Consider the following 26,184-nt stretch of genomic DNA (forward strand, 5'->3'; position numbering starts at 1 on the left):
AATGGTGCCCTGTAACAATTTGACCTCAATTGGAGTTTCTAGTAGGTCATAAGAAAGCAGACCATCAATGTTACAAGATACTAATCTGAAAGCTATCCCCTCTGAATGCTTTCTTGGCCTTGCATTAGAATTAAGCCAAAAAATTTGAGCAAAGTAGTCAAGTCTCTCTAATGGACTGCCTCTGGTCATCTATTATGGGGACAGGTGTGTTATCAGCCAAGCCAAGATGGAGTCTTAAAGTACAGGTCCCCCACTGATTTTCCAGTAACTGGTGGTCCGACACCTCCTTTAATCCAGACAAAATTACGAGTGCACGCTTGAAATCCCTCCCAGGTGTGTGTGGGTCCCGAAAATGTGGCACCTAGGCTAGGTGAGGCGGCCAATCTCTACCTCATCTGGACTTCTGCAGCCGATTGGTGGGTCGAAATTGCCATCTGCGGCCGGGGATCTGGAACTCCAACCCGGCTGCAGCCTACAGATCCGTTCCCATAGCTGACTTCCGAGGCCAGCTTTGCGCACCAGTATCACGGCCCCTCGACCGCATAGGCGAACCGTTCGACTCCTTGGAGGCCATGTCCTCTGTTGGTCGGGCCAAACGGACAATCCAGCACGGCTCTGGTGTACTGGAAAATCGGTGGTGGGCTTGTACCATGTGACAGTTCAATACTTGTGTGCACACAATACCATCAAGGCAATGCATTGAGCTAAAATAGAACGGGATATTGTTTTTTAAATTTGCAAGTTAAATTGGTGCTCAGCTGTGCTTGTGCTTCCAAGGCAGCTTATTTTTGTGTGGTGTCTGATTTCACACTTTTTAATATATTTAGGGAAGCCCATGAAGCTGAGCCCTCAGTGTGAAGAGGTTGCGACATTCTTTGCTAAAATGCTTGATCACGAGTATACAACGAAAGATATCTTTAGGAAGAACTTTTTCAAAGACTGGCGAAAGGTAAGTTCGCAGAGTAGTGCAGGCTTCTTTTGGATTGTGAATTCATTCTAAAGCAGAATCTACTGCTGCACTTAATTTGGATTTTGTCACAGACGTGGCCTTGTTTTACAGGTGGAAACAGCAGTTTTTCAGGCTGCAAACATAACAGGAATGCCCAAATCCCCCAGTATTGTACCGGAATGTTTGCCTGGATTTTGAGAATGGCTTTCAGTAGCGAGGCTCCAACCCAAAGCCTTCTAATAAATTCAATCCATTACTAACTGAGGCATTGGTCAACCAAAGTCAGTAACTTGAAAGAACAAATTGTGTGTGGTCTGATCTTGCTAGTTCTTGGAACATAAAGCAATGCAGCACAGGAACAGGACCTTCAGCCTAGAATATCTGTGCCAAACATGATACCAGTTAAACTAATCCCCTCTGCACATGATCCATTCCCTGCATATCCATGTGCCTTTCCATCGCCTCTTCACGCCATTATCTTATCTGCTTCCACACCCCTGCCAGTGAGTTCTAGGCACCCATCACCTTCTGTGTGAAAAAAACTTTGCCACGCACATTTCCTTTAAACTCTCACCTTAAAGCTATGTCTTTTAGTCCTTGACCTAATACCCTGGAGAAAAAGAGAGTTCCGACTATCTACGTTATGCCTTATAATATTTTATAATTCTATCGGTCTCCCTTTCACCCCTGTTACTTCAGAGAAAGTTATCCAACTGTGTCCAATCTCTCCTTGTACCTAATGCCCCCCCCCCCCCCCCCACTAATCCAGGCTACAGTCTGGCAAATGACATGTATTGAGGACAGGCTTCATATTTGTGTTTCTTTCTGTTGTGGATAATTGTCAGATAGATTGTACAATCTTCCCATTTTATGAAGTTGAGACCAGAGTTGGACAAGGCTTGAGAAATGATGAAAGCTGTTCTTTTAGGGGATTGGGTAGGAAGATTTGTGTTTCAGAAAAACTTGGTGCTTTAACTGAGAAGGGACAATTTATCTTAAACAAGGTTCTCAAGTCCTGACTTGATTTCCCCCAAAATTGCTTGTGCACTTTGAAATTGTGTAAAGCTTAGGTTGAGTAAATTTGTGATCTGTGTGCTTTCCCTCATTCCCACTGACAGTTCAGCTATAGACTAATATATATCTTTATACAGCAGTTGATTTTGCTTGCTATTATTACTGTTTTGCTCTTTAACAACTTCGACCGTAGTGTTTGGTTGACCTAGTTCTCTTTGCCCAATACTATTTTGAAATATAGACTAATATACTAACACAGCAACCATTGATTCTTGCATTAGGATTTGTTTGCACAGCAACAGAACACTACAGACCACCTCTTGCACTACATGGACTTGTTTCCTAATTGTGTATTTATACCATGGTGCCTTATTATTTTGCAGCTTTTTTCTTTTCACTGACTTGTATATTTTATATATAACATGTTTTTTATGTGTTGCCTATATGCCTGTGATGCTGCTGCAGGCAAGATTTGTAATGTACTGTATCTGACCATAATTGTGCATATGGCAATAAACTCGACTAAATCAAGTCAAGTTTTTGTTACACTGGTCTTTGCCGCTGAGAGCATTAATTAAAGTCCTGTTCCAATGTAGGAAATGAAACCAGAAGAAAAAGTGACAATAACGGATCTGAACAAATGCAACTTTGAAGAAATTAACCAATATTACAAGGAGCAGTCAGAAGCTCGTAAGCAGATGTCCAAAGCAGAGAAACAGGTTTGTGTTTAGGTTTAGAGATAGTGTGGAAACAGGCCCTTGGGCCACTGATTCCACGCCGACCAGCGATCCCCATTACACCAGCACTGCCCTACACACTGGGGGCGATTTACAATCTTTACCGAAGCCAATTAATCTATAAACTGTACGTCTGGGGTGTGGGAGGAAACCGGAGCAGCGGGGGAAAACGCACGTGGTCGCGGAGTGAAGGTACAAACTCCGCACAGACAACATCCGAGTTTCTGCTGTTGTAAGGCAGCAACTCTACCACTGTGTCACCTTGGGAGATGAGTTAAGCAATTTCTCAAATGACAATGTTGGTGAGCATCCTATGCAACACGTTTTCGTACTTCCCCTTGTGTTTGCCAGTCATGGTTGCTGCGCCCGTTACCTACAGTGCCCTCCATAATGTTTGGGACAAAGACCCATTATTTATTTATTTGCCTCTTTACTCCACAATTTGAGATTTGTAATAGAAATAAATCACGTGGTTAAAGTGCACATTGTCAGATTTTATTAAAAGGTCATTTTTATACATTTTGCTTTCACCATGTAGAAATTACAGCTGTGTTTATACATAGTTCCCCCCCATTTCAGGGCACCATAATGTTTGGGACACATGGCTTCACAGGTGTTTGTAATTGCTCAGGTGTGTTTAATTGCCTCCTTAATGCCGGTATAAGAGAGCTGAGCACCTAGTCTTTCCTCCAGTCTTTCCATCACCTTTGGAAACTTTCATGGCTGTTTATCAACATGAGGACCAAAGTTGTGCCAATGAAAGTCAAAGAAGCCATTATGAGACTGAGAAATAAGAATAAAACTGAGAAACATCAACCAAATCTTCGGCTTACCAAAATCAACTGCTTGGATCATCATTAAGAAGAAAGAGAGCACTTTGAGCTTACTAATCACAAAGGGATTGGCAGGCCAAGGAAGACCTCTATGGCTGATGACCGAAGAATCTTCTCTATAATAAAGAAAAATCCCCAAATGCCTGTCCGACAGATCAGAAACACTCTTCAGGATTCGGGTGTGGATTTGTCAATTACCTCTGTCCGCAGAAGACTTCATGAACAGTAATACAGAGTCTACACTGCAAGATGTAAGCCACTGATTAGCTGCAAAAATAGGTTGGCCAGGTTACAGTTTGCCAAGAAGTACTTAAAAGAGCAACCACAGTTCTGCCCAAAGGTCTTGTGGACAGATGAGGCGATGATTAACATATAGGGTGATGGCAAGAGCAAAGTATGGAGTAGAGAAGGAACTGCCCAAGATCCAAAGCATACCGCCTCATCTGTGAAACACAGTGGTGGGGGTGTTATGGCCTGGGCATGTATGGCTGCTGAAGGTACTGGCTCACTTATCTTCATTGATGATACAACTGCTGATGGTAGTCGCATAATGAATTCTGAAGTGTATAGACACATCCTATCTGCTCGTTCAACCAAATGCCTCAAAACTCATTGGCCGGCGGTTCATTTCTACAGCAAGACAATGATCCCAAACATACTGCAAAAGCAACAAAGGAGTTTTTCAATACTAAAAATGGTCAATTCTTGAGTGGCCAAGTCAATCACCCGATCTGAACCCAATTGAGCATGTCTTTAAACGCTGAAGGGAAAACTGAAGAGGACTAGCCCCCAAAAACAAGCATAAGCTGAAATTGGCTGCAATACAGGCCTGGCAGAGCATCACCAGAGAAGACACCCAGCAACTGGTGATGTCCATGAATCGCAGACTTCAAGCAGTCATTGTGTGCAAAGGATGTGCAACAAAATACTAAACATGACTACTTTCATTTACATGACATTGCTGTGTCCCAAACATCCGTGTTCGCCCGCCCCGGATCGGACTTTTCATCAGCGGAGCCGGCCGTCTTCGGAGGCTGCGGGAGCGGCTGCGACGCGACGCGCCTTGGGCTTGGCCCGCTGTGGACCGTCCGGCGCGGCCTGCAACCACAACAACCTGACTGCGGGCGAGGCACAGCGGGAGAAGGGAAAGACATTGTGGCCTTCCATCACAGTGAGGAGAGAGAGGACTGGAGGAGACTCACTGTGATGGATGTTTCTTTGATGGATGTTTCTTTTTTGTGTGTTTTTGGGGTTGGGTGGTTTGAGTGCCTGTTTGATGCTTTTATTGTTGGACTGTGTTTTTGGGGGTTTTGGGGTGTGTGATTTGAATGCCTATTTAATGCTTTTATTGTTGGACTGTGTTTTGGGGGGTTTTTGGGGTTGGGTAATTTTGGGTGCCTGTTTAGTGCTTTTATTGTTGGACTGTGGGTGATTGAATTAACATTTTGTTCAAGATGGCCGCGCCGTTGTGTTTGGCTGCCTGCCACTGTATGTTTCTTTTTTTTCCTGGTCAGATGTACAGCACTTTGGTCAACGTGGGTTGTTTTTAAATGTGCTATACAAATAAATTGACTTGACTTGACTTGACTTTATTAAAATCTGACAATGTACACTTTAACCACATGTGATTTTTTTAATGTAATTACAAATCTCAAATTTCAGAATCCAGAGGCAAATAAATAAATGTTGGGTCTTTGTCCCAAACATTATGGAGGGCACTGTATACTGTGAACTGATCTATTTCCAGCCTGGGAAAAAGGCTCTGACTGTCTTACCCCAGCTATACCCCTCATAATTTTATACATTGCTCTTAGGTCTTCTTTCTGTCTCCAAAGCTCAACAGAAAACTGTCCAAAATTGTCCAACCTCTCCTTAAAGCGAATGCAAGCTTATCCAGGCAGCATCCACCAAATCGCTTCTGGGCCCTCTCCAAAGCCTCCGCATCCTTTCTTTAATTATGCAGTAATTCTTTACTGCACACATTAGTACAAATGCAGCCTAACCAAATCTTTGTCAAGCTTGCAACGTGACTTCAATTACCTGGAGGCGATGAAGGCAAGCATGCCGAACATCTTCTTTACGACTCTCTGTCTCTCTACATATGTCGCCACTTTCAGGGAGCGATGGACTTTGACACCAAGGTGTCCCTGTACATCAATGCTATTAAGGAGCGTATCATTAATAGTATACTTTCCCCTTGCATTCGCCCTCCCAAACTGCAACTCCTCACACTTGCTCAGTTTAAACTCCCATCTGCCGTTTCTATGCCCGTATCAGTAACTGGTCTATATCCCGCTGCATCCTTTGACACGATCTTCAATGTCTGCAACTCCACCAAATTTGATGGCCAATGTAACTTTACAAACCAACTCGTCTATATTTTTGTCCAAGTTATGTTTGAAGATCAGACGTCCTGTGACTGAGCCCTGCGGAACACCACTGGTCATAGAGCTGCAACCAGAATAGCACCCTTGCAATATTACACACTTTCCTCAATGGGTAAACTAGTTCTGAATCCAAAAGCCACACTCTGGATCCCATGCATCTTAATCTTCTGGATCTTCCTACCATGAGAGGTTTTATAAAATACCTTGCTAGAATCTATGTAGACAACGTCCACCGACCTAGCTTCCCTCATCAATCATCTTTGGCAATAATAGCAAAACACAAAGGGCTGGAGGAGCTCTGTCAGTCAGGCAGCATCTGTGGAGGGTAGACACAAAATACTGGAGTAACTCAGCAGGTCAGGCAGCATCTCTGGAGAAAAAGAATAGTTGACGTTTTGGGTCAAGACCCTTCATCAGACCTCGAGTAGAAGGGTCTCGACCCGAAACTTCGCCCATTCCTTCTCCAGAGATGCTGCCTGTCCCGCTGAGTTACTCCAGCTTTTTGTGCCTATCCTCGACCAGAAACGTCACCTATTCCTTTTCTCCTGGAGATGCTGCCTTACCTGCTGAGTTACTCCAGCATTTAGTGTCTATCTTTGGTGTAAACAGCATCTTCAGTTCCTTCCTACACACAGCATCTGTAGAGGGAATGGGCAGACAATATTTTGGGTTTGGGCTTCTTCCGCAGTGTGAACAAGGACCCTGACCCAAAACTGAATGTCCAGTTCCTCCACAGTTGGCGTCCAACCCGCTGAGTTCCTCCGGCACATTGTGTTTTGTTCAACCTTCCAGCATCTGCAGTTACTTATGTCTCCAATTGCCTTCATCACCTCTTCACAACACTCAAATTCGGTTTCAACCTGCCATGCTGACTATTCCTAATTGCCTATTCTTTTCCAAATTCAAGTGAATTCTATCCCATAGATTCCTCCCTAATATTTTCCCTACCATTGATGTGAGGATCACCAGCCTATAATTTACTTGATACTTCCCTTAGACAAAGGAATGACATTGGCTGCTCTCAAGTCCACCAGAACCTGATCTGTGGCTAGACATGATTCAAAGATCTATGTCAAGGCCCCTGCAATCTCCCCTCTCACTTCTCAACGACCTGGAGTAGATCCTGTCGGACCCTAGGGATTTATCCACCTTAATGTTTTTCAAGAAACCCTACATCACCTCCTTGATCTCAAACACCTAGTATATTAGTATACCTCAACACTGATCTCGCTATCGTCCTCGTCCTCCTTGGTGGATGCCGATGCAAAGCACTCATTTAGTACCCAGCCTATTTCCTCTGACCTCTGCTGAAGTCAGTAGAGTTGAAAGCCAGTGACCGCTGGGAGCCACTGAAAGGGCGCACGGAGACACTGAGTCCTGATGAACTTCCAAAATCTGAGATTGGGTGGTCAGAAATTTCTGGAACCCTAGATTTTACTGTAGAGATGCAACATGGAAACAGGCCCTTCAGCCCATTCAGACCAGTGATCACCCCGTATGCTAGCACTATCCTTCATACTAGGGACAAGTTACAATTTACAGAAGCTAATTAACCAACAAACCTATACATCTTTGGAGTATGGGAGGAAACCAGAGCACCCGGAGAAAACACACAGGGTCACAGGGAGAACGTACAGACACAGACAGCACCCGTGGTCAGGATGGAAACCGGGTCTCTGGCGCTGTGAGCAGCAGCAATGCTACCGCTGTGTCCCTGCGCCGCCCTAAATTTAAGTAGAGTGTTAGACTTGTAGGAAAGAGGGGTTAAATTTGGAATTTTCTGACTCACTACATTTTTTTAAATTATCGTTCTTCCCCTTTATTCTAGAAATTGAAAGAAGATAATGAGAAGCTTATACAGGACTATGGTTACTGTATAATGGACAACCACAAAGAGCGGATCGCAAACTTCAGGATTGAGCCGCCAGGGCTTTTCCGTGGCCGTGGGAACCACCCAAAGATGGGCATGCTGAAGAGAAGGAGCAGGCCTCAGGACATCATCATCAACTGTAGTAAGTGAGTATCAGAGGATAAACTAGGGCTTTGCCAATTCATCATTAACAACTCGAAAGCTCCTTTGGAAAATCTTCTGGATCATGATCCAGTAAATAACATTTGAAGCCCACAATAGGGCAGACCAATACAGAATAACATGCTTGATTCATTGCACTGAGACACCTTCCTTTGCTAGAGCAACTTTTGGACTGCGTGTAGTTGTTTATTAACTCTGGATTGGGGGGGCTCAGTTGGGATGTGGACTTTTTAAAAAAATGTTCTCATTCATAAATTTGACTTGGTTCCTACTGCTTGCGAATTGTGAACATTGAGTGAATGTGTCATGAATATTTACAGAAATGTCACTTACCATTTTATGCTTTGTACATAAAGAGGGCCTTGTTTGTCGAGGGTTGTTGGAGAGTTTAGTTTAGAGATACAGCGCGGAAACAGGCCCATCGGCAGCCCTGCATATTAACCCTATCCGCACCCATTAGGGACAATTTTTATTTTTTTTGTGCATTTACCAAGCCAATTAACCTATATACCTGTACATCTTTGGAGTGTGGGAGGAAACCAAAGATCTCGGAGAAAACCCACGCAGGTCATGGGGAGAACGTGCAAACTCCGTACAGACAGCACCCGTAGCCGGGATCGAACCCGGGTCTCCGACGTTGCATTCACGGTAAGGCAGCAACTCTACCGCTGCGCCACTGTGCCGCCGTGAGAGGTGATCACTTCCCCAACTAAGGGATATTCCCAACTCACTTTTACAGGCAGTAAATGATTTTTGAGTCACAAATACAGCGTGGATACAGGCCCCCCGCCCAATTTGGCTACACTGACCAACATGTCCCATGTGCAATAATCCCACCTGCCAGGGTTTGGCTCACATCGCTCTAAAGCTGTCATATCCATTTGCCTGTCTAATTGTTTCCTAAACTTTACAATTGTACCTGTCTCCTCTGACAGCTCGTTCCATACACCCACCACCCTTTTTTGTGAAAAGGTTATCCCTTGGGTTCCTGTTATATATTTACCCCGTCACCTTAAACCTATGTTCTCGATTCCCCTACTCTGGGCAAGAGACTCTGTGTGTCTACCCAATCTATTTCTCTCATGATTTCATACACCTCAATAAGATCACCCATCATCTTCCAGTGCTCCTAGGAAAGTTTGAAGAACATATTTTTGTTGACGTTTCACCAGTAACTTTTGCAACAATGGAATTGTTTTATTTTGCCTTGACTCTTCTACTGCTCATCTTTGATCCTTTTGTGAATGCAATGTTGTAGAGGATAAAGTATTATTTAACAGACTTAGTAAGAATCAGATCAAATGCACCTGTTAGTGGAGTGCAATCTTGGTGTATTTATTAATTTGCAAGTCCAGCATTTATTATCATTCCTCCTTCCCCATGAGAAGCTTGAAATTCTAGGTCTAAATTTTAGAGTTTGGAGATGCTGTGTTGAAACAGGCCCTTCGGCCCACTGAGTCAGCACCGACCAGCGATCCTTGCACATTAGCACTAACCTCCACACGCAAGGGACAATTTACATTTATACCAAGCCAATTAACCAAAAGACCCTGTACGTCTTTGGAGTGTGGGAAAAAAACGAAGATTTCAGAGAAAGCCCATGCAGCCACAGGGAGAACGTACAAACTCTACAGACAGCACCCGTGGTCGGGATCAATCCTGGGTCTCTGGCAATGTAAGCACTGTAAGGCAGCAACTCTACCGCTGCGCCACCGTGCTGCCCCTTGGAATCTTGGATTCCTTAAATCTTGGAACTCCCTGTCCAAACATTTGGGTGTCAATAGACAATAGACAATAGGTGCAGGAGTAGGCCATTCAGCCCTTCGAGCCAGCACCGCCATTCAATGCGATCATGGCTGATCACTATCAATCAGTACCCCGTTCCTGCCTTCTCCCCATACCCCCTCACTCCGCTATCCTTAAGAGCTCTATCCAGCTCTCTCTTGAAAGCATCCAACGAACTGGCCTCCACTGCCTTCTGAGGCAGAGAATTCCACACCTTCACCACCCTCTGACTGAAAAAGTTCTTCCTCATCTCCGTTCTAAATGGCCTACCCCTTATTCTCAAACTGTGGCCCCTTGTTCTGGACTCCCCCAACATTGGGAACATGTTATCTGCCTCTAATGTGTCCAATCCCCTAATTATCTTATATGTTTCAATAAGATCCCCCCTCATCCTTCTAAATTCCAGTGTATACAAGCCCAATCGCTCCAGCCTTTCAACATACGACAGTCCCGCCATTCCGGGAATTAATCTAGTGAACCTACGCTGCACGCCCTCCATAGCAAGAATATCCTTCCTCAAATTTGGAGACCAAAACTGCACACAGTACTCCAGGTGCGGTCTCACCAGGGCCCGGTACAACTGTAGAAGGACCTCTTTGCTCCTATACTCAACTCCTCTTGTTACGAAGGCCAACATTCCATTGGCTTTCTTCACTGCCTGCTGAACCTGCATGCTTCCTTTCATTGACTGATGCACTAGGACACCCAGATCTCGTTGAACTCCCCCTCCTCCTAACTTGACACCATTCAGATAATAATCTGCCTTTCTATTCTTACTTCCAAAGTGAATAACCTCACACTTATCTACATTAAACTGCATCTGCCATGTATCCGCCCACTCACACAACCTGTCCAGGTCACCCTGCAGCCTTATTGCATCTTCCTCACAATTCACACTACCCCCCAACTTAGTATCATCTGCAAATTTGCTAATGGTACTTTTAATCCCTTCGTCTAAGTCATTAATGTATATCGTAAATAGCTGGGGTCCCAGAACCGAACCTTGCGGTACCCCACTGGTCACTGCCTGCCATTCCGAAAGGGACCCATTTATCCCCACTCTTTGCTTTCTGTCTGTTAACCAATTTTCTATCCATGTCAGTACCCTACCCCCAATACCATGTGCCCTAATTTTGCCCACTAATCTCCTATGTGGGACCTTGTCGAAGGCTTTCTGAAAGTCGAGGTACACCACATCCACTGACTCTCCCTTGTCAATTTTCCTAGTTACATCCTCAAAAAATTCCAGTAGATTTGTCAAGCATGATTTCCCCTTCGTAAATCCATGCTGACTCGGAACGATCCCGTTACTGCTATCCAAATGCTCAGCAATTTCGTCTTTTATAATTGACTCCAGCATTTTCCCCACCACTGATGTCAGACTAACTGGTCTATAATTACCCGTTTTTTCTCTCCCTCCTTTCTTAAAAAGTGGGATAACATTTGCTATTCTCCAATCCACAGGAACTGATCCTGAATCTATAGAACATTGAAAAATGATCTCCAATGCTTCCACTATTTCTAGAGCCACCTCCTTAAGTACTCTGGGATGCAGACCATCAGGCCCTGGGGATTTATCAGCCTTCAGTCCCATCAGTCTACCCAAAACCATTTCCTGCCTAATGTGGATTTCCTTCAGTTCCTCCATCACCCTAGGTTCTCCAGCCCCTAGAACATTTGGGAGATTGTGTGTATCTTCCTCAGTGAAGACAGATCCAAAGTAACGGTTTAACTCGTCTGCCATTTCTTTGTTCCCCATAATAAATTCCCCTGCTTCTGTCTTCAAGGGACCCACATTTGCCTTGACTATTTTTTTCCTCTTCACGTACCTAAAAAAACTTTTGCTATCCTCCTTTATATTATTGGCTAGTTTACCCTCGTACCTCATCTTTTCTCCTCGTATTGCCTTTTTAGTTAACTTTTGTTGCTCTTTAAAAGAGTCCCAATCCTCTGTCTTCCCACTCTTCTTTGCTATGTTATACTTCCTCTCCTTAATTTTTATGCTGTCCCCGACTTCCCTTGTCAGCCACAGGTGTCTCTTACTCCCCTTAGAGTCTTTCCACCTCTTTGGAATAAATTGATCCTGCAACCTCTGCATTATTCCCAGGAATACCTGCCATTGCTGTTCTACCGTCTTCCCTGCTAGGGCCTCCTTCCAATCAATTTTGGCCAGCTCCCGCCTCATGCCTCTGTAATCCCCTTCACCAGAAGGCCAACATGGTTTAGAAGGATGGCTTTCTCAAATAGTGTTTAGGGATTGGCAAGCCATCGGCACCTGGATCTTGAAAAATAAATGATTTTGAAAGATTTATAGGATACTCGACGAGTGGCTACCAGATAGTTCCAAAACCAGTCAAATGCCCTGTAAATAAGGATGTGTGGAGACGCAAAGAATTGCACGTGATGGAATCTTGAGTCAAACACAATGTGCTGAAGAAACTGGTGAGAGAATGGATAATTGACGTTCCATTTCAGCACCCCTTTTCAGTCTGAAGAAGGATCCTGACCCAAAGATTCCCTTTGCAGAAGCTGCCTGACCTGCTGTGTTACTCCAACACTTAGTGTTTTGCAGGGAGATGTGTGGGCTAGCTAGCTATTGCTGCATAAACCCATCTGATCTCCTTCCATTGCTTGATCTTCGTGCTCCCTCAAGTGGTGACAAATACCTGTTGCTTCATGCGACCCCCCCAGCACCTAAACCAGTGACCAAACTGCATTTGTTGACACCATTTGAGCATCTTGTTAAGGCCATATTTTGGATAATGGAAAAGATTACATTTTAAATTAAGAAATAATGCAGGCAAAGCTGCCTGACATGATGAGTGCTGTATACAAGGAGCTGTAGATCCTGGTGTACAAAAAAAGACACACGGTGCTGGAGTAACTTGGCGGACAGGCAGCATCTCTAGTGAGCATGGATAGGTGACACTGGGTCAGGACTGTTCTTCAGACTGGTTGTAGGGGAGAGAAAGAAAGCTGGAAGAGAGGAGGGGCAGGACAGGCCTGGCAGGGTAATGCAAATGATGGGAGTGAGGGGGGATAAAGGCCAGAGATCAAAAGATCGATGTGAAAGAAAAGGATTGAGGAAATGAATGGTGATTGCTGCTTGACTAATTACATGTGAGAAAGAACTCTAGAATTCACAGAACGAACTGTGAGCCTGCTTACTGTAATTATTTGCCCACTGTAGTAATTTGGAGCTATCTACTATTTGATCTTTTATGAAGACTGGTAAGTGATTTATGTTTGTTTTTCAACCGTGCAGTGAGGTTGGTGAAGATGAGACTCGAGGTTGGAACCTGTTGGCAGTATAGAGCCCCTGACCTGTAATTGAGCTGTTCTCCATTATCCTCAGGGACGCCAAGGTTCCACAACCACCTCCAGGCCAAAGGTGGAAAGAGGTTCGACATGACAACAAGGTGACTTGGCTGGTCTCGTGGACGGAGAACATCCAGGGCTCGATCAAATACATCATGCTGAACCCCAGCTCCAGAATTAAGGTATGTTGAGACCTTTTGAGGCTAAAACAGCAACTAACTAGTGGTTAGTCACAGGAAAAGAGCTGTAACTTAATCTGCTGCATCTGGATTTATCACTACCTCGAGGTGGTGTTCTGTGGATATTATTATACTTTGATAAAATAATCAGGATCCCAATTATCCTGTTGTGAGGAGGATGGGAAGATGGGGCCAATGAGAGAACAAAAGTAATACAAACACAATCTTTTAAAATAAACAGAATCACCGTCAGTCTGAAGAAGGGTCTCGACCCAAAACGTCACCCATTCCTTCTCTCCAGACTTGCTGCCTGACCCGCTGAGTTACTCCAGCGTTTTGTGTCTGCCTTCGATTTAAAGCAGCATCTGCAGTTCTTTCCTACACAGCATCACCGTCAATAGCTTTGCAGATTTTGCTGCTGCATTTGGAAGCGATCAGCTCGTGATAGGTCTTGCCCTTGTCTTGAACTATTGCCACCTTGTATAGGAATCATAAAATACCAAGTTCAATAAATCGTGTGCCTTATTAAAAGCAAAGTTACTGCTTTTTAATCCATTCTTGTCATAGTCATATAACGTGGAAACATGCCCTTCAGCCCAACTTGCCCACACCGACCAATATGTTCCATCTACACTGGTCGCACCTGCCTGTGTTTGGCCCATATCCCTCTAAACCTATCTGAGCAATGTACATGCCTAACTGTTTCTTAATGTACATGCCTAACTGTTTCTTAAAAGTTGCGATAGTAATGCGTTGTACATAATGTGATAATGCAGCCTTGGGGTATAAGGACCCAATTGTTTTCACCTTTGTGATCTGCCGACTATATCCAAGTGTCAGAGATTGGTTATTTTCCACCCGTACTAAACCCATGATTTCCATTGGTGCCATCTTACGTATTTGTGACCTATGACCCCAAATCTGAGGTGCCAGTCAATGGTGGGGACAAGCTAACGATACTTTCTGCTTAAATAGGGTGAAAAGGATTGGCAGAAATACGAGACTGCTCGGACGCTGAAGAAACTTGTCGACAAGATACGTGCCCAGTACAGGGAAGACTGGAAGTCCAAGGAGATGAAAATCCGGCAGCGTGCTGTTGCACTTTATTTTATTGATAAGGTGAGTAAAAGCTGTGTTGCTTGTACTGTTGGAGATGAGTGTGGGTGGCAAATATGGAGTACAGATCCACCACCGATTTTCCGGCAGCTGGTGACTCTGCACCTCCTTTATCCCGGACAAAATTAGTAGAGCACACTTGCAATCCCCCCTGAAAATGTGGCGCCTAGGCCGGGTGAAGTGGTCAATCTCTACCTCTTTGGGACATCCCTGCCCAACAGCAATTCGAATTTGTCCCCTGTGGCCGGAACCAATGGAAATCGTGGGTTTAGTACAGGTGGAAAATAACCAATCTGACACCTGGATATGGTCGTCAGATTATAAACAGTGTTCCCATAGCCGACTTCCGCTGCCGATCAGTGGGTTGTATTTACACCCTGCGTCCAGGCTCTAGAACTCTGGCCCAGCCAGAGTGGGCAGATCCGTTCCCATAGCCCAGTTCTAGCCAGCGGAGTGGGCAGATCCGTTCCCATAGCCCAGTATCCAAGGCTGACTTTGCAGGCCAATATCTCTTCAGCGTAGGCAGAATATTCCGGTACCGTTTGACTCCGCTCCGAGGTTGTGACCTCTGATGTCCGTCCGGCAAAACGAATAATCAAGAAATGCTCTGCAACCAAGTATGCCAGAAAATCAGTGGTGGACCCCTACTGGAGGATGACATATTCCTCCACTTTTGGACTTGCTCAATGTTTTGTTCAATTGCCAGAATAATCGGTCATGTGCAGTTTCCTGATTGTTTCCCTATAAACCTATCCCTCAGGCAGCCCTCTGAAGCACAATCAGAGCACAGCCAAAGTCTGTCCAAAATTATTGGACTCCCTGTCAGAGCCCTCTCCACCCTATGCGACCAGCAGATGCTACGGTCGGCTGGCAGGATTTTACAGGACCCCTCGCATCCTGTTGTCTGCGTTTGAGTGGCTCCCCTCAGGACGCCGGCTTTGCTGCCCAGGCTGTGGGACACAGAGGAGAAGGGCAACCTTTGTCCCCAAGGCTGTTCAGCTCCTCAACTCCCAACCACCCCTATCCCACTTGCTCACCCTGCTAATCCCCATTCCCCCCCCCCCCCCCCCCCCAATAGTTTTTGTACTATACGTGCCTCTGTAAACTGCCCCACGGGGACAAATAAAGTGCTTTTGAACTTGAATCGTTTCTCTGCTGAATCCATCAACACAACCATTGCCTTCCAAACAATTATCTCTACTTTTGTTTTTCTCTTTTAATGTAGCTGGCATTGAGAGCTGGGAATGAGAAGGAAGAAGGGGAGACTGCAGACACTGTAGGCTGTTGTTCCCTGCGAGTGGAACATATAAACCTGCACGCTGAGCTTGACGGTCAGGAATACATGGTTGAATTTGATTTCTTGGGTAAAGATTCCATTCGATACTACAACAAGGTGCCAGTGGAAAAAAGGGTAAGATCTGGTGGTACTGCTGTTGATTCTTTCATTGTTTAACTCCCCTATTCGGTTATAACTACAGGTGTTACCAAGCCAATCTAGTAATGATCTCCCCTTTGTTTTCACACCCCCCTGACTTTTCTCCCGGGTTTTTAGTTTCGTTTAGAGATACAGCATGGAAACTGAGCTCTTTGACCCACCAAGTTGACACCGACACTGGTTCTATGTTATCCCTCATTCTCATCCACTCCCTACACATTGGGGGCAAATTTACAAAGGACAATTAACTTCCAAACCCGCACATCTTTGGGATGGGGGGGGGGCGGAATCCAGACCACTCAGGAAAAAAGCACTTCATAGGGAGCACGTGCAAACTTCACACACAGCAACCGAGGTCAGGATCAAACCCGTGTCTCTGGTGCTCTGATGCAGCAGCTCTACTAGCTGCACCACTGAGCTACCCCATTTTGAACCGAGGTGATTCTTGGTTTCAGAATCATGGTTCGTACTCTGGAAAAGATTTTTAAGGTTAGCTTAGTGATTTAGCATAAAAGCAGGCCCATTAGCCCATCGATTCCATCAATCACCTGTTCGGACTAGTTCTATGTTATCCTACTTTCACATCCATCCCAGACACACTTGGGCCTATTTACAGAGTCCAATTAACCTACAAACCCCCGCGTGTTTGGGATGTGGGAGGAAACCCAAGCGGTCACAGAAAGAACCCGCAAACTCCACACACTCAACACCTGAGGGCAGGATTGAACCGGATCTCTGGCGCTGCAAGGCAGCGGTTCTACCAGCTGCACCACTGTGCCATCCTAAATTGTCCAGTAATGATGCCTCATTTGCCAGTATAGGTAGTTTAATACCGTGTTGCCATTAGATGCAGAATCTAGAAGCGAGAGAAAATAAATTGGGAAGAACGCCTTATTTTTGCAACAGCAGTAATTGTTTAGCAGTCAGGCTGAATTTTATGGCAGTGATGCAAGTAAACTGTTGATGCTAGAATCCTGAAATTAAGAAATACCAGCAATGGTTCGCAGGCCGGGCTGCATCTGCAGAAAGCAAGACAGCGTTAGCTTTTTTTATCGGAAGTAGAAGTACAAAATACTTTCTCTGAAGATAATTAAAATTGATTAAACCGGAACAGTATCTCTGGTTCTTTTTCTACAGGTGCCACCTGATCTGGTGATATTTCCACCATTTGTTTTTTTAAATTTCAGCTTTTTAAAATTAATTTAAACTTAAAGATCATTGGTATGTCTCTAGTGTGTATTGGATCCCTGACTTGGGTACCTAATCCATTGATAAAGATTTGAGTAACGTTAAGTTCAGAAATAGTGCTTTGTCCATTGTAGGCTTCATTGTGCATGGGATAGTAAAGCTTCTAGCACTTCAGATAAGTATGTCCTGTTTCTCTGTGAGACTAAATGCAGACTGATTTTTTAAAAAGTATACTTTACCTGGCTGTTTATTGATCGATGTGAAGATGTTTCCTGGTTAATTGGCCCTTGGCAATGACAATTGGAGTTTATTGTTTTTATACTGGCATAAACCAATGTTTCCAGATCAACAAACTAAGGTTGAAATTCCTATCTTCCCATACTGGAGCAAGCCTTATGTAGTCCACCATACTGTGAACGCATGCTGGTTTTATCTGTTTAACAGATAGTGTATGTGTTCTTGCATGCTTGTTGCAGGAGTTTAAAGAGCCTTGTTAAAGCGTTTGACCTGAAGATGACATCTGCATGTCTAATTCAGAATTGTCGATCTGTTTTCACCAGCACTTCCATCTCTGAAAACTTGGCTTCCACCGCTGTTTATCAACTCTCATTGTACACCTAATGTATGATGCATAGTACTGTCCGTACCTCTGCCATAGCATAGCACAGCTTTGCTGTGGAGCGTCAAATGGATTTCCATATATTAATGCCGAAACTAGAAGTAAAGTTCTTGTCCCGTGGGGAAAATAACATTATGTGTCAGTTTATTACATTTTGTTTGAGATGGTCTGTATATTGGTATGCCACATTATTAAAATGAAGAAAACTCATAGAGAAATGAATGGCGCATCTGATAGAGCTGCTGCCTTACAATACCAGAAACCCCAGTTCGATCCTGACCTTGGGTGTGCTGTCAGTGTGGAGTTTGCATGTTCTCTCAGTGACCACATGACTTTCCTGTAGATGCTTTCTACTACATCTCTCTGCTATTTGCCCCCATCTCAAAACGTGCAGGTTTAGGTTTGCAGGTTAGTTGATAAATTGCCTCCTAGTGTTTAGGAAGTGAATGTGAAAGTCGGATAACATAAAACCAGTGTGAACGGGTAATTGATTGTCGGCGTGGCCTCCAAGGGCCCAAGGATGAAGGTCTGAAGAAAGGTCCCGACCCGAAATGTTACCCATCCCTTTTCTCCAGTGATGTTGCCTGACCCGCTGTTACTCCATTGCCTTGTGTCTATCTTCAGTGGGCTGAAATGCCTGTTTCCATGCTGTATCTTTCAATCAAACAAATCTATTAAAATGGGTACCACAGAATACTTTTAAGTTACAATAGAATTTGCAGAATAAAAATGGACAAGAGATTGTTGAACCTAGCACACAACTTGGCTGCAATTATATTCAATAAAATTGCCTGAATTATAAAAGAAGAGATGAGAAATTGCCACCCTGAGAGAAGTGGTAGGGACCCAGAATAACGGGGGGCGGGGGTTATGGTATTTTTGAACTGGGTAAGTAAAGTTTGAAGTGAGGTTGATGCATCTCATTATGTTCATATCATAGGTATTCAAGAACCTTCAATTATTTATGGAGAACAAGCAACCTGAAGATGACGTTTTTGACCGACTCAATGTAAGTAGCCATGTTATGAACTGGGGGCCACTGAATTTTAAAGATCCGTTGAGATAGCATGGCCAATTGCCATTGCTTACATTTATTGTTGCAGATTGGTAAACATCCAAGGACAATGCTCCCTTTCTCTGTGTGACAGCCACCATTCTGTTGTTGGAATTTTATTACCTAAACAGTGTGCTACCAACTGACCCATGTCATGCAAAGTAACCACTTGAGGGTTTGCTTTTCACCCTGCCGGTTCAAACAACTGCCTTGTACATCTATTCCTGACGCTTTATTTTATTTTTTTTATATATATATATAGACTTCAATCCTCAACAAACATCTCCAAGAGCTAATGGACGGACTTACTGCTAAAGTATTCCGTACCTACAATGCTTCCATCACCCTGCAGCAGCAGCTGAAGGAACTGACCAACCGTAAGTGGCGTTTACACTGCTGTCCGCGATCTAGCATCACTCTGGGTGTCTGGGCCACCTTCATCCCTTTGTTGCATTTTATTACTGTTACCATTGAAATGGGAAATGGAGCAAAGTGCAGGTTTAGCTACGGTACTGCATTGCCAGGATGTACTTGAATCATTCTCCAGATGTGTTACCTAGAGAGTACTTTTAATGCATTAGCTAACGGACCAAATTTTTCTGAATTACTTTAGTCCAAAACCCAATGCAGCTGGTGACACTTAACTCTAAAGTAATGGTGCCAAACCAATGATTCTCCAGAGGGATCATGAGGGCCATTTACAAGAGGAAATTGCAGCACATTTAATTGAAGCAGACCTGAGTAGTGGCAAAGCTCGGGAATGGGGGGTGTTGGAATTAATACCATGGTATTTTGTTGGCATAAATATGGAATTCCTTGTCTCCAAGATGAATTTAATTTATTGTCACGTGTACCAAAGTACAGTGGAAAGCTTTTGTTGCGGCTATCCAGTCAGTGGAAAGATAATACATGATTAGAATTGAGCCATCCACAATATACAGATATGTGATAAAGGGAATAATGTGAATGACTTTTGGTACAAGATAAACATAGAAACATAGAAAATAGGTGCAGGAGTAGGCCATTCGGCCCTTCGAGCCTGCACCGCCATTCAATATGATCATGGCTGATCATCCAGCTCAGCAGCCTGTACCTGCCTTCTCTCCATACCCCCTGATCCCTTTAGCAAAAAGGGCCACATCTAACTCCCTCTTAAATATAGCCAATGAACTGGCCTCAACTACCTTCTGTGGCAGAGAATTCCACAGACTCACCACTCTCTGTGAAGAAATGTTTTCTCATCTCGGTCCTAAAAGACTTCCCCCTTATCCTTAAGCTGTGACCCCTGGTTCTGGACTCCCCCAACATCGGGAACAATCTTCTCGCATCTAGCCTCTCCAACCCCTTAAGAATTTTATGTTTCTATAAGATCCCCCCTCAGTCTTCTAAATTCCAGCGAGTACAAGCCCAGTCTATCCAGTCTTTCCTCATATGAAAGTCCCGCCATACCAGGGATCAATCTGGTGAATCTTCTCCATAAAGTCCAGTAAAGTGATCAAAGGTAGTCCAAGAGTCTCCAATGCAGTAGATGGTAGCTCAGGACCATTCTGGGTGGTGATAGGATGGTTTGGTTGCCTGATAACAGCTGGGAAGAAACTATTCCTAAATCTGGAGGTGTTTTTCACACTTTTTATTTTTTATTTTATTTTTTTAATTTTACACAAATTTACACAGGACACCAACAGACAGTACAGGACATATATGCCCCCCTCCTATACCTTTTGTCCGATGGGAGAGAGTAGAAGAGGGAGTGGCCGGGGTGCAACATGTGCTTGATTATGCTGGTGGCCTTGCGGTCTTGGATGGAGCTGTTCCCAAACCATGCTGTGGTGCAGCTCGATAAAATGCTTTCTATGGCGCATCTGTATAAGTGGGTGAGAATTGTTGGGGACATTCAAACTTCCTAAGTTTCTGAGGAAGGAGAGGCCCAGTGCATGGGCCATACTGTGGTGCTGAACTGAAGAGAGAGATCTATGATGTACTGCACTGTAGCAATGCCTCCTACATCACTACTCATCACTGTGACTGCAGAGCTCCTAATAAATAATCTGTGTTGTTTGTTTTTAGCGGATGAAAATGTTGCAGCAAAAATACTTTCTTACAATCGTGCCAACCGAGCAGTCGCTATCCTTTGTAACCATCAAAGGGCACTCCCAAAAACATATGAGAAGTCGATGCAAAACCTGCAGATCAAAGTGAGTAGGAGTTTTTCTTCCCCACCAACGCACCGATCCATGTATAAAGTAACCGTTTGTTAAGGACCCTGTAAGTTCCACCGGGAGCCACGCTGGGCGGTTTGAATTGCATTCAGTGGCTGGGTTGTGGGTATTTGGCAAACAAGAAGCCCTATCCAAATGTGCCAGTAAGGGAAAATATCAGCCCATATTTCTACTCCTACCTGCACCCTGCAATCCACCTGCGCATTCGATTCTATCAAATCTATACCGATTGTTTGATCAACCAGTTGGGAAGTACTGATTCCCCATGCAGTGCAACGGAAGGTTGCCATCTCAAGAAAGGGTGGCGCAGTGGTACAGCAGGAGAGCTGCTCCTTACTGCGCCAGGGACTCGTTCGATCCTGACCACGGGTGCTGTCTGTGTTCAGATTGTACGTTCTCCCTGTGACCGCATGGGTTTCCTCCGGGTGCTCTGGTTTCATCCCAAAGTTGTGCAAGTTTATAGGTTCATTGGCCTCTGTAAAGTGCCCCTAATGTGTAGCGAGTGAATAGAAAGTGGATAACATAGAACAGGTGATCAATGGTTGGCGTGGGACAAAGGCCCCGTTTTCATGCTGTATCCCTAACCTAAACTAAAATAGCCTTTTTACTACGCTGTAAGGAACTACGAGTGTAAGTGTGACGAATGCCTGGTTGACTTATTCCCTTTTTTTGCTGCAAGGATATGAGATTGTTGCAAGAGCAGATTTTATTGCATTGAGGTGGTGGTGATCAGCCACCTTGAATTGCTGCAATCCCTGCGATGAAGATATTCACCCAGTGCCACAGGGCTCAGCGGCAGGATAAAAGAGCAAAAATGGGTTTTGTTCACTTATTTCAGGAATAATAACCGTAAATCCTTCCAGTAGCGTGTTGCAAGTGTTTTAAGTAAACCAGTCATTAAACAAACAAGGCTATTGCGACAGGAAAGGAGCAACTTTTGATGTGGTGTGAAAGAGTCTGGGAACGTGAGTGGTTTTGTTGTGTACCCATTCAGTCAAAGAGTAGTAAAATATGTTTATTGATCACGCCTTTCAAATGCACTGAATGAGGCACGCCCCCACCTGCCACCACCAACATAACAATCCGTAGAATCCTTGCTTTGTCTAGGAAGGAACTGCAGATGCTGGTTTAGACACAAGGATAGACACAAAAAGCTGGAGAAAAAGAATAGATGACGTTCAGAAGAAGGGTATGAAGAAGTGTCTCGACCCGAAACATCACCTATTCCTTTTCTCCAGAGATGCTGTCTGACCCACTAAGTTACTCCAGCCTTTTGTGTCTATTCTTGCTTTGTGTGGATCTATAGCCATAATTCTTTCCTCACTGTTCTGTCTTTAGATTGATGCAAAGAAAGACCAAATTGGTCTTGCCAGGAGAGAGCTGAAGAGTGCTAAAGCTGACTATAAAGTCAGAAGAGATGAAAAGTATAGAAAGTAAGTGTTTTTGCCAAGTCTTGCTTTTACCTTATTTCTGTTTACAGTTTTAAATTGTTGCCGGCAGGTTGGTAATGCAACCTTGGAACAAAAAGCTAAATCCTTCCTCAGAACCTTTCCTGTCCAAATGTCTTTTAAATGTTATAATAGTACCTACATCAACTACTTCCTCTGGCAAATTGTTCCATTTATGTACCACCCTCTGTGGAAAAAGTTGCCCCTCAGGTTCCTATTAAATCGTTTCCCTCTCATCTTAAACCTTTGCCTCCTTGTTTTTTGATTCCCCAACCATGTGCATTCACCATGTCTTATGCCCCTCATAGTATTATACACCCTTCAGTATCCTACACTCCAAGGAATAAAGTCCTACCACTGCCCAACTTTATTGTGTAACTCTATCCTGGCAACATCCTCGCAAATGTTTTCTGCACTCTTTCCAGCTTAATGACACCTTTTCTGAAGCAAGGTGACCAAAACTGAGCACAATACTCTGTGTGTCCTCACCGACATCTTGTATAGCTCTTACATAACATCCCAACTTTTATATGCAATTCCTTTCTAATGAAAGCCAAAAGCTTTCTTCAGCTCCCTGACCATCTGTGACACCTTTCAAAAGAACTGGGTACTTGTACTCCTAGGTTCCTTTGTTTCAGAACACTCCCCAGTGCCCAACTGCTCACTTTGAAAGCCCCACACTGGTTTGACTTCCAAAAAATGGAACCCTTCACACTCGCCCATCTAATGAAGATCTCACTGTAATTTTTGTTCATCTCCTTTATTGTTTACGAAACCACCTAATTTTGTGGCATTGGCAAACTTACTAACCATACTTCAAATATTCTCATCCAAATCCTGCAATCTCCCTGCATATCGGTTGCTCACATTACCATTGACAATTTGGGGCCCCGAGGTACAGTCACAACAAGGTGATCATCCCCATATTTCTCAGCCCCACACGTAAGGTCTCACTGGATGGCACAGTTGTGCAGCGGTAGATTTCCTGCCTTACATCGCCAGGGACCCAGGTTTGATCCTGACTACAGGTACGGAGTTTGTACGTTCTCCACGTACTCCAAAAACGTTCCAGTATGTAGGTTAATTGGCCTCATAAAATTGTTAATTGTCCCTCGTGTAGGACCGTGCTAATATGCGAGGATCGCTGGTCAGTGAGGACTGAGTGGGCCGAAGGGCCTGTTCCCGCGCCATATCTCTAAACTAAACTAAAATTATTCCTTAGTAAATTAATCTCCGACTACTAATGTGATATTCTTATTTAAAAATGTAACTCCTCTCTTCTCTCCACCTCTCTGCTGCCTGGAGTCTTGAACCTTTGTTGCTGTAATGGCTTTAGTATCCCAGTCTCGCATACCTGTCCATGCCCTGAGTTCATAGTGTAAATTATGTGCACTTTCCTTTCTCTTTTTTCCTGTCACTAGCCCATTATTACAATCTGTATTAAAATATATTTCCACCTTGATTCAAATTTTCCCAATTTATGGCTTGGGGTTCATGTAATAATACATCCATAGAACTCCCAAATCTGGAAAGAAAACTATTTGGCATTTGTATATCACCTTTTGTCACCTTGCGACAAATAATTATTACTTGTGAACAATAAAAGCTTGCTTTGTGCAATTTGTGTTCTGCATTGATCCTTTTTTTTAACTAACACTGACGGAGAGATTTAAATTGTTTTAACTTTTGTTATAAATTGCTAAGCTTAGAGTTCAATCAGGCAAGTTAAGAAATCTCAAAAATAACAATTTGTTTTATTGGATTGCTTAAAACTGTTTTGTTTGTGTGTCCTAGCTTCAATTAACTGCATAGCTGTTTGCTCACCAACATAAGAGCTGCTGTTAAATTCTCCTGTCCCTTGTATATGTTGCCCCTTGGGCTTTCTGCTTTGCTTTGCACTTTTCTCTTCAGTTTGAGTGCATTGCCAGTCCTCTGTGCCGAAATAACAGCTGTTGCTTTCTCTGCAGATCAATGGAAAGTAAGAAGAAAACTCTCCTGAGAGTTGAAGAACAGTTGATGAAATTGGAAGTTCAAGCTACTGACCGAGAAGAAAACAAACAGATATCTCTTGGGACTTCCAAACTCAACTATCTGGATCCTAGGATCAGCATTGCTTGGTAAGTGCATAAGGCGGCCTCCCTTTGTGAATGTAATTCAGTCAGCATTCTTCTGTTAAAGAGCCACTTCTTCCCCCAGCAACCCAATTTAGTTTTAGTTTAGAGATACAGCGCAGAAACCGGCCCACCGAGTCCACACCAACCACTGATCCCCGCACACTAACACTACCCTACACACACTATGGACAATTTACACTTATACCAAGCTAATTTACCTACAAACCTGTATGTCTTTGGAATGTGGGAGGAAACCAAAGATCTCCGAGAAAACCCATGCGGTCACGGGGAGAACGTACAAACTCCGTACAGGCAGCACCCGTAGTCGGGATCGAACCCAGGTCTCCGGCGCTTCAAGCGCTGTAAGGCAGCAACTCTACCACTACGCCACCGTGCCGTACAATGTCATGATTATATATTAAACACCTCTGGAGAAAGAGGGCCCCAGTTCTAAAATTACAGATGAAATGGCCGCTTAGTAATTGGAACATTCAGAGTGAAACTTCCAGACTTGATCTAATGGATGAAAGAATAGATTTAGTTTCTTATTATTTTGGGATTTACATCTTGATCTGCATCTCATCCCTGATGTGGAAAGATTAGGGAACATTTAATGATAGAGGGCATGGCTTTATGGTGAGAGCAGCAAAGTTTAAAGGAGATGTGTGGGGCAAGTGTTTTTTTTTTTACACGGAGGTGCCTGGAACCCACTGCTGGGGGTGGTGGTTGAAGCAGATACATTAGTGGCACATAAAAAGCTTTAGTGCTTCTGTCATTCTCCAAACCGCCTCTCAAAACTTTTCATCCTTTACTTCGGTGAGACCAAGCAAATATTAGACTACCTTTTTGCCGAACACATACGCTCAGTCCGCCAGGACCTGCTGGATCTCCTGGTAAATGGACTTTTCTGTCCTGAGTCTCCACCATTGCCCAAGTGAGGCGGCATTGAGTTCTCCGATTTTAGATGACTAACCAACAGACACGCCCCACTCACCCTGTCCCCAACCCCAACTGCAGGAACATCAGGGTGGGTAAGTGTTTGTGGGGCAGCCTCCCTTCTCTCAGTACAGTAAACCCTCTCAATAATGGACCGCGGCGGAGGAGGTGTCCGTTATTGCTGATTGTCTGTTATAATCGGGTGTGGGGTGAATATTAACTAATTTAACCCCAAGGTCGGGATGGAAGACAAGCAGCCTCGGTGGGAGGCGGGTGGTTAAACCAGGGGGATTTCACAGGGCAGAGAGTCCCGGGCACCGTACATGGGCGCGAGGGACGGGCCAGGTACTTGCGCCGCCTTCATGTTGCTCGCTCTCTCTGCTCCCACAACTGGGAGCCCTCACACAACTGGGAGCCCTCCCACATGGCAGCTTGTTAGGTAACTTGTGGGGGGGGGTGCAACAGGAGTCGCTACCAGGCAACTGAGGCATGCGTGGCAAGGGCGGCACAGGTGCAGTGGCGCGCGCTGCGTCTGCATCCAACACCCCGCCCGGGACCTCGTTCTGTGCAGCCAATGCAAACCCGTGCCCAATGCAGCGCTCTTCAAGAGTGTTTTACTGCTCACTCTCCGTGCCCCCCACCACCGCCTTTCTCCTACCCTGCGCTTAGCGTCGACAGCCACCATGAAAGGACGTCTCGATACGCTATGATTGTAATCCGTTATATGGAGGTCTGTAACTGATGGGGTTTGCTGTATTTTCCCAGAAGGGAATTAGAGCAGTAAGCTTGTTGACTTATTGGTGAATCTTTGGAATTCATTG

At 44.4% G+C, this 26,184-nt stretch overlaps 1 protein-coding gene across 1 annotated transcript in view; it reads left to right on the forward strand.

The window, feature by feature from the left end:
* LOC144604394 (DNA topoisomerase 1-like) overlaps nt 1-26,184 on the forward strand; it is an 88,055-nt gene that overhangs the window by 55,418 nt on the left and 6,453 nt on the right. The window contains exons 10-20 of the mRNA XM_078418746.1: nt 828-949; nt 2,560-2,682; nt 7,749-7,936; nt 13,093-13,237; nt 14,210-14,353; nt 15,576-15,761; nt 18,533-18,601; nt 18,909-19,023; nt 20,714-20,841; nt 22,204-22,298; nt 24,281-24,430. Of these exons, the coding sequence (XP_078274872.1) occupies nt 828-949; nt 2,560-2,682; nt 7,749-7,936; nt 13,093-13,237; nt 14,210-14,353; nt 15,576-15,761; nt 18,533-18,601; nt 18,909-19,023; nt 20,714-20,841; nt 22,204-22,298; nt 24,281-24,430 (1,465 nt within the window). The remainder of the gene's footprint in view (nt 1-827; nt 950-2,559; nt 2,683-7,748; nt 7,937-13,092; nt 13,238-14,209; nt 14,354-15,575; nt 15,762-18,532; nt 18,602-18,908; nt 19,024-20,713; nt 20,842-22,203; nt 22,299-24,280; nt 24,431-26,184) is intronic.

The sequence above is a fragment of the Rhinoraja longicauda genome, chromosome 22 (genome assembly GCF_053455715.1).
Source record: "Rhinoraja longicauda isolate Sanriku21f chromosome 22, sRhiLon1.1, whole genome shotgun sequence".
Taxonomy (NCBI): domain Eukaryota; kingdom Metazoa; phylum Chordata; class Chondrichthyes; order Rajiformes; family Arhynchobatidae; genus Rhinoraja; species Rhinoraja longicauda.